The sequence below is a fragment of the Mchenga conophoros genome, linkage group LG16, assembly GCF_057382185.1.
Source record: "Mchenga conophoros isolate Kocher_MC1m ecotype Shallow Benthic linkage group LG16, M_conophoros_male_GT1.1, whole genome shotgun sequence".
Taxonomy (NCBI): Eukaryota; Metazoa; Chordata; class Actinopteri; order Cichliformes; family Cichlidae; genus Mchenga; species Mchenga conophoros.
Genome location: NC_140541.1, coordinates 17163183 through 17179902, shown reverse-complemented (window position 1 = coordinate 17179902; position 16720 = coordinate 17163183). Strand labels below are relative to the sequence as shown.

Genomic DNA, 16720 nt, shown 5'->3' with positions numbered 1-16720 from the left:
ACGTAAAATGGCTTGTCCGTGCGAGTGTGTGCAAGCGCGGGCGACACGAAATAGGAGCGTTTTCCCATTTCAATTCGCAACAGCTGGTGTCGAATTAACACATTTACCAGAGTGCATTTGGAACAGATTAAAATTGCGTGTGGCGTGTGACTATGTGCGTGTATGTGTGTGTGTTTGTGTGTGTGTGTGGCAGCAGCAGATGAGGGCCAAAACAAGAGTGTGTTTGTGTGTGGGAGTGTCTGTGTATTAACGCAATGGATCAGGGCAGGGAGAAATGGCACAGAGAGAGAGAGAGCAGCAGAGAGGGTTGCACAGCGAGCGAGCGAGAAAGAGAGAGCTCTACCCGACGGCTTTAGCTGCTGCCCTGGGCCGTCTCTCTAAGCCCTGTTTAGGAGGCTTTGGAGCTCAGATAGAAATAATCCCCCACTCAGACACACACACACACACACACGCGCGCTAGGCATGCACACACAAAATAAAAAACGCACGCACGCAAATACATGGGAGCTGTCACGGGCAGACGCGAAGAAGCACACACTCCGGTTGAGGCGGACAAACAAGTGCGCACGCATTCACGCCGACACACACACACACACACACACAGGGGAACAAGCAGAGACAGCACATTCGCCTCGACATGAAACCAACCACCCACCCACGCGCACGCACGCTCTCATATACAACAAAACACACACACTAAGGCTGTCTGCCGTGCGGAAGCAGAGCACAGCGACATCGGCACGACACCGTGACAAACACTTTACACACTCCAGCACTCAGCAGAGGGGAGGGAAGGAAGGAGGGAGAGATGGAGAAAGAGAGGAGGAGGAAGAGGTGGAGGATATGAGGCAGGGGGAGGGAGGCGAGTGAGTAGGGGAAGGGGAGGGGGGGGGGCTAACAAATTAATAGGAGCCGGAGATATATACAGCCAGCGCTGCTGAACGGGGGAGGAGGAGGAGGAGGACGACGAGAGAGCAATTCATTCCCGTTTTCTACTCGTTCGCTCTCTGGAGAAAGGCAGAGCCGAGCTGAGCGAGAGCGTATTTGCTCAAGAGAGGGGAGAGAGAGAGAGAGAGAGGGGGGCTTTGTGTCGCTGAGGAGAGGAAAAGTGGAGGAGGAGGAAAAAGGGAGGGAGGGGGTGGAGTGGGGTGACATAAAAACACAGCAGCAGAAAGATGGAGCGCCTGAGCAAGGAAGAGTGAAAATAAGAGGACAATAACAAAGACTTTTTGAGCGTAAAAGAAGGCGAGAGGAAGAGAAAGTGGCATTAAGGGAGGGAAAGGGGGTGGTGTGTGTAAGGTGGGGGGGGGGGGGGGCAGCGTTAGCGCAGGATGCAGTTTGTCATCTTCATCAGCCGACAGCCGGGGCACGGGAGGAAAGGGTCTGGAATGGATGGAGAGGTGAATGGGGGGAGAAGGGAAGGGTGAGGTGGCGAGCAGGGCGGGGGGGGGGGGGGGGGTGAAGGGTGATGGGCAGTGTTTGAGCAGAGCTTTTGAAAGACGTTGACCCTGTAATTGACCTGTGTCTCCGCCTACATCGCCGTGGCGACAAGCAGAGCCGCTGCAGCTAATCACTTAGTAACCCTGACCTGTCAATCACACCAGTGCTGTGTTGAGATGGGGAGGGGGGGGGCAAATAAATGAAAAAGGAGAGGGAGGGAGATGAGGAGTAAGGAAAGGAAGGGAAAGGAAAGGGAGGGAAGGAGTAATAACAGCGCTGGGGTTATCATTTACTGGACCACCCGCCTCCTCCCACCCAACCCTCAGCCGACGAAGCTCAGGTTTTATAAAAGCCAATAAAACGCTCTATACCTCCATCTCTCTCTCTCTCTCTCTCTCTCCCTCTCACACACACACACGCACGCCCTCCTTTAGCGTTCAACTGCTACGAACGGAAAGAGGGAGAGCAGTGCTTTCCGAGAGTTAAGATAACAGAGAGAGCTAAAGAATGGGAAAGGCACATCAGGGCTTGGAGGGTGGGAGGAGATAAGATAGCAGAGTGAAGCCCCCATGCAAATAAAACAACAGAGTTTATAGCTGCACAGGTGTGTGTCTGTGTGTTACCTGTTGATGAGGGGAAAGATGGACACGAGCAGGTAAACTGAGGGATACCACTTCAACGGCTTGATCTCCTCCGCCAAGGAAACCTAGATGAGAGAAAATTGGCTGCTCACCCATGTAGAGAAACTCAAATGCTCACGTTAATGCTCTCGTCTCGCCTTTGCGTCGCGCACATACATGTGCACGCGCAGCGTCAGTGTCTTCACTGGAAGATCAGAGCGCAGGGGCGAGAAACAAAGGCCAATTAAAACCTAATAAAATATTAACCTGCTGATAATACGCAACATCCACACAGTTATGAGAAGAAAGCGGGGATTTCAATTAAACGAGAAGCAAATACTTTGCAGCAAATGTGAAGGGGATGAATTCAATATCTCGTGGACAAGCTGAGAGGAAGACAGAGACATGCTGCAGCAGCAGCTAAAAGTCGAGGAGGGGGGTGAGAGGCTGGTGGTGGAGAGCTTTTACAAGCCGTTATCTAATTCCCGGGAGAGGAGGACTCTTGCGTCCGGAAGAGGCTGAGAAGCGCGGCCCCTGGATTGATTTTCTGCGCTGTGCTGTTTTTTCGCCCCCCTCCTCCTCCTCAAGGCTAGGTCGCAGCAGCGGAGCCAGCGCAGAGCCTCCTTCTCTTTCTTTCTCCCTCTCTCATACACACACACTTACACACAGTCGGAGCCAGGAGGCAGGCCCACAAGCTCTGGTCTCTACCCCCACATGGAGGAAATTAATTACTCACCAGAAAAACCCTGAGGCAGTCAGGCTCTAACGCAAGCATTTTAAACAATTCAGATGAAATCCAGTGGTATTTTATCTTACGCATATATGCGTGTGTGTTCTTGAGGGGGGTACCAAATGCAAGAGGCGGTGTTTCACTGTGTGAGAAAGGCTGGCTGTATGTGATCTACTGAACAGAGACCAGTCGTATTTCCACATCACTGTCTTTAACAGCACAACCCCAAGGCAAAAACCAAGCTCAGCCCGATTAGCATCTATTATCACGGGAAGCCCTGTCGTCACTGGCCGTGTCAAGATCTGCCAATTGCTAACTTGTGTGTATGGTGTGTGTATGGTTGGGCACTTGAGTGTACGCATACTGCAAAGAATTTTGCAACGTGGAAGAGGAAAAGGACAGCCTGAAGGATGCTGCATGCAAAAGGCAATTTGTGGCTGTGTGAGCATGTGTGTGTATATTTTGGGGGGAAAAAATAAATCCAGAAAAAAAAAACAACTTCAAAGACTGCTTGGAGCCAAGTGATCTCAGATCAGATTTCGGTGAGGCGTAGAAACAGGCATTTGAGGAATTTCAGTGAGCCAAGGAAAGGGTGCAGAAGGGTTGAAGAGAAACAGGAAGAGTGTGGGTAAAGTGCCTCCGCTGCCTCGTGTTTTTAATCACAGTCCTCCAGTGTCAGAGGCCCCTGCGCTGCTTGGGAAGCAGAGGGGGGAATGAAACCGTAATTATGTGAAGAGGGCGCAGCGGTCCCAACGTTAATGACACACGCTAGATTACAGACAGCAATCGGGAGCGACCCATCCCCTCCACCACCAAGCACAGCACTCACCCGGGCTTGCGCTCGTCTCAGGAAAAACTTCCTCTAAAAATAAGAGGATCGGGTTTACTGAGGGCACTTTAGCATTAAATTCAAGGACTTTTTAAAGGATTTTTGGGAGTAAAATTCAGGAACTAAAACTGAATAACATAATAGATGGAAAATGTTTCTCCTTAAAAAGCTGTACCACATAAGGCGCAGCAGCAGCATCTGCTGCAGTATTTCAGACTTTCAGTTACAACTTTTAAGCCAACATGGCTGAGAAGACCCGAAAGTGCTCTTTTGCTGATTATTTTTATCTTGAAGATGTCAAACGTTGCCGATTCTTTGAATTACTGTGGTTTAGTAATGATGCAAACAGACACTCCTTTGTTGTGCATTCATTCGTAACTGATTACACTTCTGATAAAAAAAATTAAAAAAAAAACTTGGCTAGGTTTACAAGAAAACGGCGACTGATTACAATCCACACAGCTTCATCGCTGTAGGCTGAACACAGAAAAGTCACCAGCATCACTATCGGTAAATTTTGCCGGCGAACTGGCCAGCTCAAACCCTCAGGTGTGTGTGTGTGTGTGTGTGTGTGGCTGTGCTGTCCCCTCGCAGCTGAGAGGTTTGCTGGATGAGGGTTTGGGTCAAAATATTGCATCATTTATTTGCAGCTTGTGCATAAAAAAACGTTTAAGACAGGACATACTTTTGAGATAACTAACATTTAAAATAGAGCAGTGGAAGTTGGAAAGACCGGTTGTTAATGACTGTGTCATTGCTTGGCTGCTTTTGAGCACAGTGGGGATTCTCGGCCTGTGTCTTTGGCCGGCTTTTGCATGCTGCATCACGTATGATGCTCACCATATCTAACATATCACGATACAGTGATTCTGCAATATTTAGGCTATTACAAGGCAGTCGTCAAAAATACATTATGATATCTGTGTTAGATTAGCATGCATTAGTATGCATGCTGTCATTATCTATGTATGAACTTTATTATACATTTTAAAAATAATTAAATTAATTAGCTCTTTAATTTGACTTGTGCCACTGTCTGCTTTTTTCCTCTTCTGTGAACTGCTTCATCTTCTTTGAAAGTTATTTCACTTATATTCATTTTACTACCATTAATTTGATAAGCCTGACTTATTAAATAGCGACTTTGGTAAGTGAAGCTGGTGGGGAATCCTTTTAGACACCCTGTGCGTTTAAATATAGAGATGTCTGGCGGCAGGGCATCGATAACGTAACACAAGAGGAAGAACTGCTTTAGTAATATTGTGTTCCAGCCATATATTTGTATATCACTGCTGATCGTTTAACAGCTGGACAGCTGATCCCTTAAAAAAAGGAGGTATGTGTGTTTTGTCAAAAAGTCAAACGTCCTACTGAGAGCCCTTAAGAGAAAAACCACATACTATTCCCTTTTGCTGGCCAAGAATAAAATAAAAAGTTGATAGACCAATTAGAATACACACACATAGAGCGAACCCTCAGTGGTTTGCAAGGTTGTGCATGCATGCGCGCGCACACACACACACACACACACACACTTGTATAGACATAAAAGTAGAGGCCACTGCATTGTTACTCAAGGCAAAGCTTGTGTGGATCGGTAAACAAACATCTTGAGAAGATAACGAACAAGCGACTTGCTGTTTGCTCAGCCAGTTTTGTTGCTACCCGACGGGACTGAGCTGCTGTGTGTGCAGTTGTGCAAATGTATTTAAACGTGCGCACGCGCGCATGTGTGAGGGGTGCTGAAAAACCGTCATCCGAATATCCTCTCGTTGACCTGTGCCGCTTCAAAACCTTGTGGCAATCATGTGTGCTCATGCATGAACACAAACAAATTGCTCAAGAAATACACACACACACACAGATGGGTCACAACATGTGACTTACAGCACTGATAACTGCCAGCGCTAGTTACGTACGTCACCACTCCAGCCAGATGCAGACGCACATGCACTCAGACAGCGGGAGGGGGGATGATGCTGCGCTGAGTCAGGGAGGAAAAAAAAAAGGGTTGGGAAATGCGTGTGGACACAGGGCATTAGGGGTTTGAGTGTATGTGTGCGTGTGACAGTAACAGAGAATGTGTGAGGCACAGAAGGAGGGAGACGTGGCAGAGTGAATGGAAATCACCAGAGCCAGCGGTCTTCAGACACCCAGCAGGAATCGCTTTCTCTAGTTTACACCTGCTGCTACACACTCGTACACACATGAGCAGGAGCTCACTGGTTTGGCAAGCACAATCTGGGAGGCTGTTGTTGTTGTTTTAAAGCATCGCAGCGCGTGCATAAACTCTCATAAATATTCATGTCCATGAACCTGGCTTGCTGCTTTATTCATGCTGGGTATGAGCACAACAGTGAGAGAGACAGCGAGAGAGGGGGTGAGAAAGACAGAAAGAGAAAGACAGGGAGAAAAAGAGAGAGAGAGCGTGAAGTGAAAGGCAGGGAGAGAGGAAAAAAAACAGATGGAAATGAGCGGAGTGACCGGGAAAGAGAAATACGAGGAAAGAGAGTGTGATAAAAACCACTGCTGACTTATTTACACTCTGTGCTACACATAGCAATTAGCCCACATGAAGACCGTGTGTGTGTGCATTTATGTGTGTGTGGTCACACATTCATGCACACGCGACTCCGCTTAAGGTTACGCCAGTTCACCGTGCAGTAATTATGTCTGCCACTTAGGGGCAGCATCTACATAACCTTAACCCTAACCTGCCCTCCGACACCTCACCCTGCTGGGCGGAGAGGCAACACCAAACAAGGAGGAGGGCGGAGGGAGTGCGAGGGATTGCTGCTGCTAGTTTTTCCTACTATGCATTAGTCATATTGTTTCAATAGCACCTGGTTAGGGAGAAGTAAGGCTTTATAGTCTTCCTGGTGAACAATGCATCATGAGCAGTCAATGAACCAGGTAAAAAGACGTGGCAAAAACCTGTTTAACGATCCACTTTCTAATACCAGGATTTTCAAGAAATCTACTTTTGTTCAGCTTTTCCAAACTCTGTGTCTCACAAGAGATGAGAAAATTGTTAAAAATCAAAGTAGCGGAGACAAGAGGCTTTTAATTTTCAAGTGCAGGTCAAGCATCTTAGATTTCCATCATGCAACCAGCTATTTCATAAACCCTTCCTGCCTACATCCTTTATTTAATTTCTGCAATATTTTGTGTTTTGTGGCAACACTATGAGAAGCTTGCAGAACTGACTGTCCTCACATTTAAACAGTGGCTCCATTGTGTAGTGGTTTACACATTTAAATAAAGTTATGTCTCCAGTCACTTTCGCGAGACAGTTCTGTTCACGTATAACCCAGCACTAATGTGTAAAATCAGTGAAGTGCCCCTTCAGACTAGGCTAGGTTAACCCTCTCCCCAATTAATTTTCCCTTTTTCTATTCCCCTTATTTCTCCTCCTCCTCATGTCGCACTTCTCAATCTGTCTTGATTTACACCTATCTCCTGCTCCATTTAAAAATGAAGCTTAAACACACCTTTACGTGCATGCACACATTTATATACACATACACAAGAGCTCACACAGGAATAGATTTGAGAGGTCAAATTGCTCCCTGCTGTGTTTGACACCTACCCAGCGTGAAGGCAAGAGCTAATCCTACAGACACGCTAATCCTCACATTCTGTGTTTATACGTGTACATGTGCGTGTATGTGCTAAGAAATTTGATGGTCAGACCATTACCTTGCGCCTCTCTCGCTCTGGGTTGAAAGTTCCCAGCCATGACTGCATCTGTGCAGAAAAGACACAAAATAGGAAGAAAGAGGTCAGGGCAGCTAAAAAGCAGGGGAAAAAAAGAAAAATTGCAGTGATTTTCCGATTTTAATCAGATGGGTTTTCCTACTGAGGAGTGACATTGTGCTTAGAGGTCATTGCCTGCAGTGAGAAACCTGAACAAATATCACACTGACTACCACATCAATGCAAAATCCCACCACCTTCTCACACGCCTCAGCAAAATTACCCAATTCACAACCGAGCGCACAGCTTAGAGGCAGAAGGGAGCTCTTAAACAGCTCCCAGCATCTTGCAAAAAAAACCCCTGATCAGCTTCAGTGCACACAATTTGACAGAGGAAGAAGAAAACAAGGCGGAGGGTAGGGGTGTGTGTGAGGGGGTTGCGTGGGGGAGCGAAAAAAGAGAATTTTGTTTAGAAAAAAGTGTCGGGAAAAAAAGAAGTGGAGCAAACATGGCAGACACGAGGCCTTTGGAAAGAACGTGGGAATAGTTTTCGCTCTTCCTCTGCGTCCTCTCTCGGGGGAATGAATGGAAAATGTCAACAGGCAGGCGCAGGAACACACATGCACACAACCATGCACAGGACTGGGGATTGGCGATGGTGGGATAGGAGGGAGGGGGCTGTATGAAGCCAGAAGGTTTATGTAACCCAAGACATCAGAGACAAATCTCTGGAGGCCCTGTGCGAGCTTCATACGCATGAACAAAAAGGCAGCATGAACAACATGCACTAACAGCTCTTCTATTCTGCTATTTATTAACTCAATGTTGCCATGGTTTCTCGGTGCTGACGTGATTGTCATTGTAAATCTATGCATGACCGTGGTGTTTGTGCAGTGCGGGGATAAAAAAAAAAAAAAAAGGACAGCCGTTTGGTCATTAGATTCAACTTGTTTCCACAGCAGCCCTCTGCTGCCCAGCTGAGCACCGCTATCCATCAAAATCAACAAACGCTGATAATAAGTGGCAATATCATTAGGCTTTGGCCAGGTCTCCACATACCCGGCTTTCGTTGCAGTCTCTCTTAAGCCACGCTACTGAAAGGGAAGCGGTTATGCTAGTGGCGTGTTGAGGGGTGAGGGCTGGAAGGAAGGGAGTGGACATGTACAAATTGCATCTGTAAAACAAACACACTCCCAGAGCTCTCTGTGTGGCCCGAAATGACTCATTAGCCTTCAAATCCCTCCAGTTATTATGAGCTCGCACAGCCACTCAGAATGTGTCCTGTTTCTTTTTGTTTTGTTTTGTTTTTTTAAACAATCTGGGTGTAAAGGACTTGGAACCCCCTCCCTCGCCACGCCCATCTGCCTCGGTGAAATCGGAAGGTGGAAAAACTTCTCCGTCCAGCTAACATCCCACCTCTCCTCACTCAGCCTATTCGTCTCTATCCCTTTCTCCATAGCGTCGCCACCTACCCTGCTTTCAAAGCTTTTGAAATTCTTTCAAGTGAGACAGCCTGCAGCTGAAAAGAGATAAGGCTTGAGCTCTTCATAAATACGACAGAGAAAGCAAAACGGCAGAGTGAAAGGGGGAGACAGACGCGGAGGGGGAAAGGAAAAGGGGGGGGGAAGAGAAAATGAGCGGGAACACAGAGAGAGAGAGAGAGAGAGTGACAAATGAATGCAAAAAAGGGATTCAGAATAAGGAAGGTGGGAAACAGATATAGAGACAAGAGGTAGAGGGAGTGATAGCTGAATACTGTGAGCTGAATGAGTTATGAGATGCAGGTTGGAAACCAGCGACATTCATTCATTCTCTTTATCGCAGGCGTGATAAAGAGTGTAGTCTCTTTCCCGTTCCCTGCCTCTCAGCTACCTGCTGTCTGTCTCCGTTGTCGTCTTCCTGCAGCCTGGCTATCTGCAGAATCTCTCTCACTCCACCGTTCCCTGTGCAGCCCAAGCAATGAATGCTAACATTCAACAGCAACACAACGACTGTGAGTCTGATGAGGCTTTGGCCTCGTCCTCCCTTCACGTCAAACGCTCACGAGCATACTGTGGCAACGCAAGTCTACCGTCGCTGTTCCAGCGGCCGCAGTGTGGGGTGTCGTCAGATCAGGGGAATGGCAGCTATGCGAACTTTGTGGAATGCTGCCCCTGGGCTCCTACAGCACCGAGCACGATGAAGAGCCACGCAAAACTACAAGCTACCATGGTGAGCACATCAACTAAGTGGTAAATGAACTTATCTGATTTCCTGCACAATTTAATGGATTGCAGTACAAAATATTGAATACGGTAAAAAATGCCCATCACACAAGAACTGAAAGTCCACAATTATATCAATTCAGACAATTTATTTGCCCAAACATCAATTCCAATTAGCCAAAGTAGACAATTTAGAGTCACACAAAAATTAGAGAAGCATAAAATCCTCATATTCTAGTAGTTAGACCAAGTAAATGTTAGCATAATTAATAAATCAAAGCCATTATATTTTATGTTTTGTCCAAGCATCAGTTTAAAAACCAATTTAAAATGAATAAAAAAGCAGAAATTGGCACAATGTAGCAGCTGCACCAAGTGAAAGAAAGGTATTCTTGCTTGATAAATTACTTTAAGTATAGAACCAGGACGACATTTTATGACACCGTTACTCCAGTATGAAAAAAGTCCCCAGAAATGCATCACGAAACACATTTCTCACTCAAAAAGTTAGATGAGATTATTCCTTGCTACCTTTAAACAATATTGCAAGCTTCTTGTAAACTGTATCTCAGCAGTTTTGACCTGTAGTCATTTCTCTTCCTTAAAGAGCTGCTTGACATTCAAACAACCATTATTACCTTTTCCAAATGCACTGGAAGCGAAAATGAAAACGAAAGCAAACTATGAAATTATCACAATTGTTTAAATGTGTCTAGTTGTCTGAATTCATGTACTTTTGCTAAGTATATGCCACACATTCTCAAATCTCCACAAACCACATTTATCCTTTACATGACTTTTGATCAACAGGATAGGATCGTTTCATAGCGCATAGTGTTTTGGGGAATTTTTTCTTATATCTGTACTTCAGTGAGAACATTTACACCCCCACCCCATCAGTACACCCACAGAGCAGTTCCACTAATGCCAGGTTTTAAAAGCTCACAGCGCCGTCACGTTCGGCTAAGTTGTCTTGAAATAGACGTATATTGAGTACTCACTCTCTTATTGGCCACGCAGATGATCCTGGCGTAGCAGAAGATCATCAGGAAGATGAGGCCGAAAAGAGGCACGTACCATCTGCAAAGCACAGGCGTAACAGATCAATAACAAAACTCCAAACGAGAAACATTATTAAAAGATCATTTTTGCTGTTTTGTCGGTGGAGGTTATTTCTTTAGCCTCCTTGCTTCAGTTGTAGAAAGTGTGACATGAAATCACATGAACAATATCAAAAGTTATGATTACGGTGATATACTCTTATGCATTCTTAAGGAATTCACACCTTAGGAAAACACAAAAGCAAGCCACGTGTCCTGTTGCTATAGGATTTAGTCCAGACTTAAATAAAAGCTTATGTTTAGCTGGCGTGTCGCATAAAATCATTGCTCATGATCTGCCTACAGATACATTTTTTTCATTCTAGGCAGCGTTATCAATATGAGTGTATACACCAACTTACAAATTTATATAACATACATTTATGACATGACTATGTAAAAACATTATGATAAAGTAAACGACATCGCTTGGAGGAAAGAAGCTAAAGCAAATGACCACCTCTGTGCTGCTTTCCTTAGCTTTACAGAGCTCTGCAGTTCAATTTTTAGCTGTTGGCCACCAGTTTTACTTGCAGAAGTGTTGCATTTTTGGAAAAAAATGTCTTGAAGTCCACTGCGTGCTACTTGCTCAGCACCAAAAGGAAATATAGTTAAAGACTTGCTGGTAAACACTTAAGAGCATTTACAAGCTGAGGAGGCAGCTATTTCTCTCAGAGGATGGGAAACGACCAAGAAAGAACAAATGGGCCGTGAATATACGACATGCATTCACCAAGCAGACAGGCACATTACTCTTATAATAATGTAGGCCCCTATAAGAAGGAATTTAAATAGGCAGTTGTTTGTTAAGAAGCTGATTATATCAACTTAACAGGTAAAAACTTAAGCTAAAAAAAAAGAAATTAAAGGTTAGAGTTTATCAGTACTTTTTCCATAACCAGTTCAGGTGAGACTGTTTCGCTGGCTGACACTAGAAAGCATTATTCTAAACAGCTGATGCGTAAAGGGCACACAGTATGTACACAGTCACCAAAGACTGTAAAAAAACCTGACGAGGCAACTCTGGACCTCACTCCATATAGTTTTACATACTGAGTCAAGAGGTAGATGAAGAACAAAAGATCATTCCAGCAAAGTCACAATGCTGTAAATGCATGGCATTCCTATGGGACAAGGGTTGCAATTTATAAAGGGGAGGTGTGGGAGAATAATATGTCAGGTATTTCAGAGCGGATGAAAGCGAGCAAGACGAGCAGGGGAAATGAAGGTGATTACTTTTGGTGGAATGGCAGTCTTATGTTATGCAACCTCTTGGGAGGGAAGCTCAGAGGAGTTTCAACCTCTCCCTGTAATTGTGAAACAGGTCTTTGTCTCACTTTGATATACAGGTTCCTGGTCACAACTTGTCTTTTCAGTCTAGGTAACCCTGAGCAGTCACAACTGTTGTGTTTGTCACCTACCTCATATCTAAAGAAGTCTCAAGGGCTGACATGAAATATGACTGGCCAATCCCCCACCTGTGTCGTCCTATGCATGCAAATTCAACTTTCAATACAACTTTCTGGCTTGCACCTGCACTTGACACAGGCAAAAAATACTGGACAGTACTGAACAAGGCCACCAAGAGTAATTATAGCACTCATGATAAGACAAAATGGTTCAGCTGACTATTAAAACAAAGAGTCTGTCTCAGACCCTTAAATTTACAGACACACGCTTATAAAATGGATGAATGTCCAACAGAGATCATCAAAGTCCTTGGCATAGGCAAATGCAGAATCCAAACATCCAATAATTCACCCATCCATGCATTTTCCTCTGCTTATCGAATTCAGTGTGGTGGAAAGGCTGGAGACAACCCCAGCTGAGAGGCAGGGTACACCCTGGACAGGCTAGCAATTTATCCCAGTTCTAACACATAGATACAGATGACCATTCACACTCACAATGACACCTATGGGCAATTTAGAATCACAAATTAACCTAATGTGTATGTTTTTACACTGTGGGAGGAAGCCAGATTACTCAGACAGAACTCACGCAGACACTGGACGAACACGCCAACTCCAAACCGAAACACTGACTCGTCTGTCTATTTTGTGCTCACCCATGGTTGTCCTCCATGCCCGAGGACTGAAAGAAACTCACTGAGCATTATTAAATTAAACTTTTTATTGGAGGAGGAATCCGATACAGTAGGCGTTTGTTTCAATGCAGGAAACAGGCTGAGGGAAAGGCTCCTTTATGTGCCTTTATGTCTTGTAGGGAACATCGGCAGACAAAGGATACTGCCTGTCTTTGAAAGCTGGTATGACTGCATCTGCATGTGTGCATCTGTGCAGGTTCAATAACGGCATGGGACACTGATGAAAGCGTTTCAGGGGGAGACCTGTGCGAGCGTCACCCCGGTGTGATTTAATAACCCGCTCTCCGGAATAAACAGCGTCCAATTACGCCAGCGCACGTCCTGTTAATGATGGAAAGACGAGCTTGGGGGGTGGGTGGGTTGGTGGAGAGGGGAAAAGGAGGGATGGCCTTTTTAACGATAGTGTGGGGGGCTGTGAGGAGGAGAGAATGACGGGCGGCAGCTACAAAGTGCTCTAATTAGCATGATAATGATCTGCCATTAGAGTCCGCTGTGCTCTACAGCTGAGCACTACCCGGAGAGAGAGAGTCAGAGCAGGAGGGAGACGGCGAGAGACAGAGAAAGAAGTAAAAGCAGAGGGAGAGAAGATTCAGAGTGGGCAGAGGATGATAAAAGTGATGAGATGAATAGAGAAGAGGATGCAAAGGTGGATAGATGACTGCGGATTGCGGCTCAGGACCAGAAAGAGCAGAAATGAGAAAGAAGCTCTGGGTGATTAAAAGGCAAGCAGAGGGATAAGGTCGCAGTGAGAATGAAAGGAACAGCAGAAATTCGTTGCCCCCGATAGATCGACTAGGGAAAGATGGATAGAAATACGGATAACCACAGTGGGGTTTTCAGAGGACAACAGTGAGCAAGAGTGGATTGCCTGAAAGTGGCAGAAAGAAAGATCATCGCAGATGTGCACAAATTCAATCACTCGGCCTTAGCCTGGCCTTCCCTCCAGTACGGCTCTGAAGTGAAGAATGAGGCTCGGTTGAAAGAAGTCTTAATTGAAGTGCCTGCTAGAAGACGAGAGCATGGTAGAGACCCGTCTATGCAGGTTAATGATCAACTGCAGCCGTCAGCTTTGACCCGGGAGATCCTAGCACACAGGGAAAGATCACGATCAACCACTTACGCAAGAAAGGATGGCCTGACAGACAGAAAGAGAGGTGGAGACTTAGAAGCAGGGAAGGAGGAGAAGTGTGTTCAGGGTGAAGGTCGGGTCTCACTTGATGCACTAATGGAAAAGCCATAAGGTATCTACAGCCTAGCTAGAGGTGCTTTGACTTAAAGGCAACCCAAGCGTGCAGCGTCATTGGGTGAACACAACAGAAATGGACAGCAAACTGAATTCAAATGGAGCCTCATATTTACCCACTGATCATCAAATTAACATCGCTCTGTCCCACCTGGACCTTTACATACTTGAAGTAAGCATAAGATCTACGTGTGAGTGCTAAAATTGTTGTTATTTAAAACCACAAATGGTAGCCTCATGTTAGAACTGAAGTAAAGAGCCAGGAGATCAATCAGTCAGGAGATCTATGGGTATGGGTCAAATCCCGGACAAGCCCCCACTTATGTTACATCCGAACTCATAGACTGCAATATAAAACCGACAGTGACAGCACTTTATAATAATAGGAGATTTACTGAAATTACTACATAGGCTAGGTTCAAATTTAGGGGCATGTCTAATAAAAACATAACTGGAAACACATGATGACCAAAAGCAAAGAAATGAGGTGTCCAGTCCAAGCTAACTCTTAGTGCCCTTATGCACACTTTCTCAGGTGTGGACAAAATGGTAAATAAACATGGGCAGCATAAAAAAAAGTCTTGCATTGCCGCTGTGAAGAACTTCAGTGCTGCAAAAGAATATAACAATGATCACAGGTATAAAAATGCATTTTGTAAGAAAATCTGCACGCATTTTTGCATAAATCTGAACCAAAGTACTGATCAGATCCACAGACTTCTGTAACATCTGTAAAGCAATGCAGCTAAAACAACCACATAACCATTAACTTCCACTTGCAAAGTTATTTTCACTGTTATTTCTCAGCCTTATGCTTGAGTGGGGCCCGTGGCACACACCGATGGGGGACCTCTAAGAGCGTTGACTCAGCTAAGCTCGAGTGCTTCCAATTGCTGACTCAAGCCCTGAAACTCTGCACCTTCATCACACAGCCCTGTCCTCCGCTTTGCTTTCTCCTTCCTTTTTCATTCCCTTTCGCACACCCCCTCCTCCATCAAACCTTCCCTGCCTCCTCTGTTCTGCCCGTGCGCTTCGCTGAACTCTGATGAAGACGCACTACAGGGCGTGGGCAGACACGAGGACAATCTATTTCTCTGACTCCCTTCTCCTTCCCGTCCTGCAATGCCGATCCTCTTTCCTTCTCGTGCTGAATAATTCCCTGTCTCCGTCCAACTAGACTATGTATGTTACCCCTCCCGTCTTTTCCACTTTTCACCTTTAATGCTACAGCCTCTGCCCCCCACAAGGTGTCAGCAGGCTGTGTGTGTGTGTGAGTGCATGTGTTTTTGTCCGTTGACGGGTGCTGCCTTGGCCTCTAATCTCTCGTCTGGTTTGATGTAATTAAGGCTAATGAAGATTCCCTGATCCTCTGAGCGGCTCGTCCCCCTGGGCCACGACAGCGTGGAAAACTAGAAAGAGCCGGGGAGCAGAGGAGCACTGATAAAAGAGACATGGGCTCGTTTAGCACAGCTGATAGCTATGTGTTGTTCTCTATATATGTGTGCGTGTGTGTATTTGTCTGAGTGAGTCTCCCTCTGTGTGTGTGTATACGTTTGTGTGCTTATTTGTTTAAAAAGATTGATTCCCTGCTGATGCTGCGAGCAGCAACGCGATTACCTTGGCTCATAGCAAAGTGTTGTTGTGTGTATGTGTGTGTGTGTTTACGTGTCTGCACCGGCAGATTGGCAGAGCCCTTGCAGACTTAGGGCCAGTTGCAGAAAGCAGTAGACAGGCATAATCCTTCATAGCCGTCCTAAACACTTAAATACACAGTGTAGCAACTCCCCTAAATCTGACAAGGCAGAGGCAGACACAGGAACATCCACACACACACGCACGCACGCACGCACGCACACACACACACACACACACACACACACACTTCTTGGCCTTGCACCAAGGGGGGAAAAAACCCTGCAGGCTCCCCTGACATGCAACCCTTCACATTTCCCCGCAGAGACAGCCCTTCTCCTCCCTCCTCCCCATCTCCCCCAGTGGGGGAAGCTTTGATGGCGGTGCTGAAAGGGTCTACTTACATCCCAAATCTCCAGGCTACGTGATCGTCTGTGATCCAGCTGGGGGAAGAGAGAGAGAGAGAGAGAGAGCGATGAGGGGGTTACAAAGGAAAAGGGAGAGCGTGAGCGGAAGAGAGACTTGTGTGACTGCAGAGGGGAGAAGCTGTGCAGCTGTAGCTATTAATAAGCCGAGAGTGGAAAGAGAGAGCCGAGCCCGGAGATTAAGGCTCTGTCCCAATTCTCATTCCACCGCCTCCTCTCCTTGGCCTCTTCCACTTTTCCTCACCCCCTTTAACAACCCTCCAAACAAATAATGCCTTTCCCATTTACCACAAGAACCGGAGAGCACGAGGAGGTGTTGCACTGTGATCAGATGTGCTGATAATTGCCAATTTTAAGCACATAAACTCCTATAATGGTTGAAGCAAATCTAGAGTTGGAATGAGGCCAGTGCTGTGGCCTCCCTTGAAAGAAAAGACATTTAATGGAAAATACACGGTCACTAGCTGACAAAACACAAAAACTACACTCTAGCTGGGGCGTACTCACCACCAGGCTCCTGCGGGGCCATAGTAACCCTTGAACAGCGGCAGCGAGGCCATGACCAAAGGTACCCCCCACGCCATCAGATGGTAAAACCTGATAAAAGGAACACATTTATTTCATTATGAGCACAGAGGGTTCGGCAGGTTTTTCCCTGGAAAAAAAAAAGCTTATAAATAAATCAATTCTTTTC

General features: G+C 45.9%; 1 protein-coding gene across 1 annotated transcript in view; it reads right to left on the bottom strand.

Annotated features, from left to right (window-relative positions):
* Positions 1–16720, bottom strand: part of LOC146556523 (cyclic AMP receptor-like protein A) — a 53160-nt gene that overhangs the window by 21995 nt on the left and 14445 nt on the right. The window contains exons 7-11 of the mRNA XM_085249998.1: positions 16534–16623; positions 16006–16044; positions 10521–10599; positions 7319–7366; positions 2064–2146 (exon numbers count right to left, since the gene is read on the bottom strand). Coding sequence (XP_085106124.1) covers positions 2064–2146; positions 7319–7366; positions 10521–10599; positions 16006–16044; positions 16534–16623 — 339 coding nt within the window. The remainder of the gene's footprint in view (positions 1–2063; positions 2147–7318; positions 7367–10520; positions 10600–16005; positions 16045–16533; positions 16624–16720) is intronic.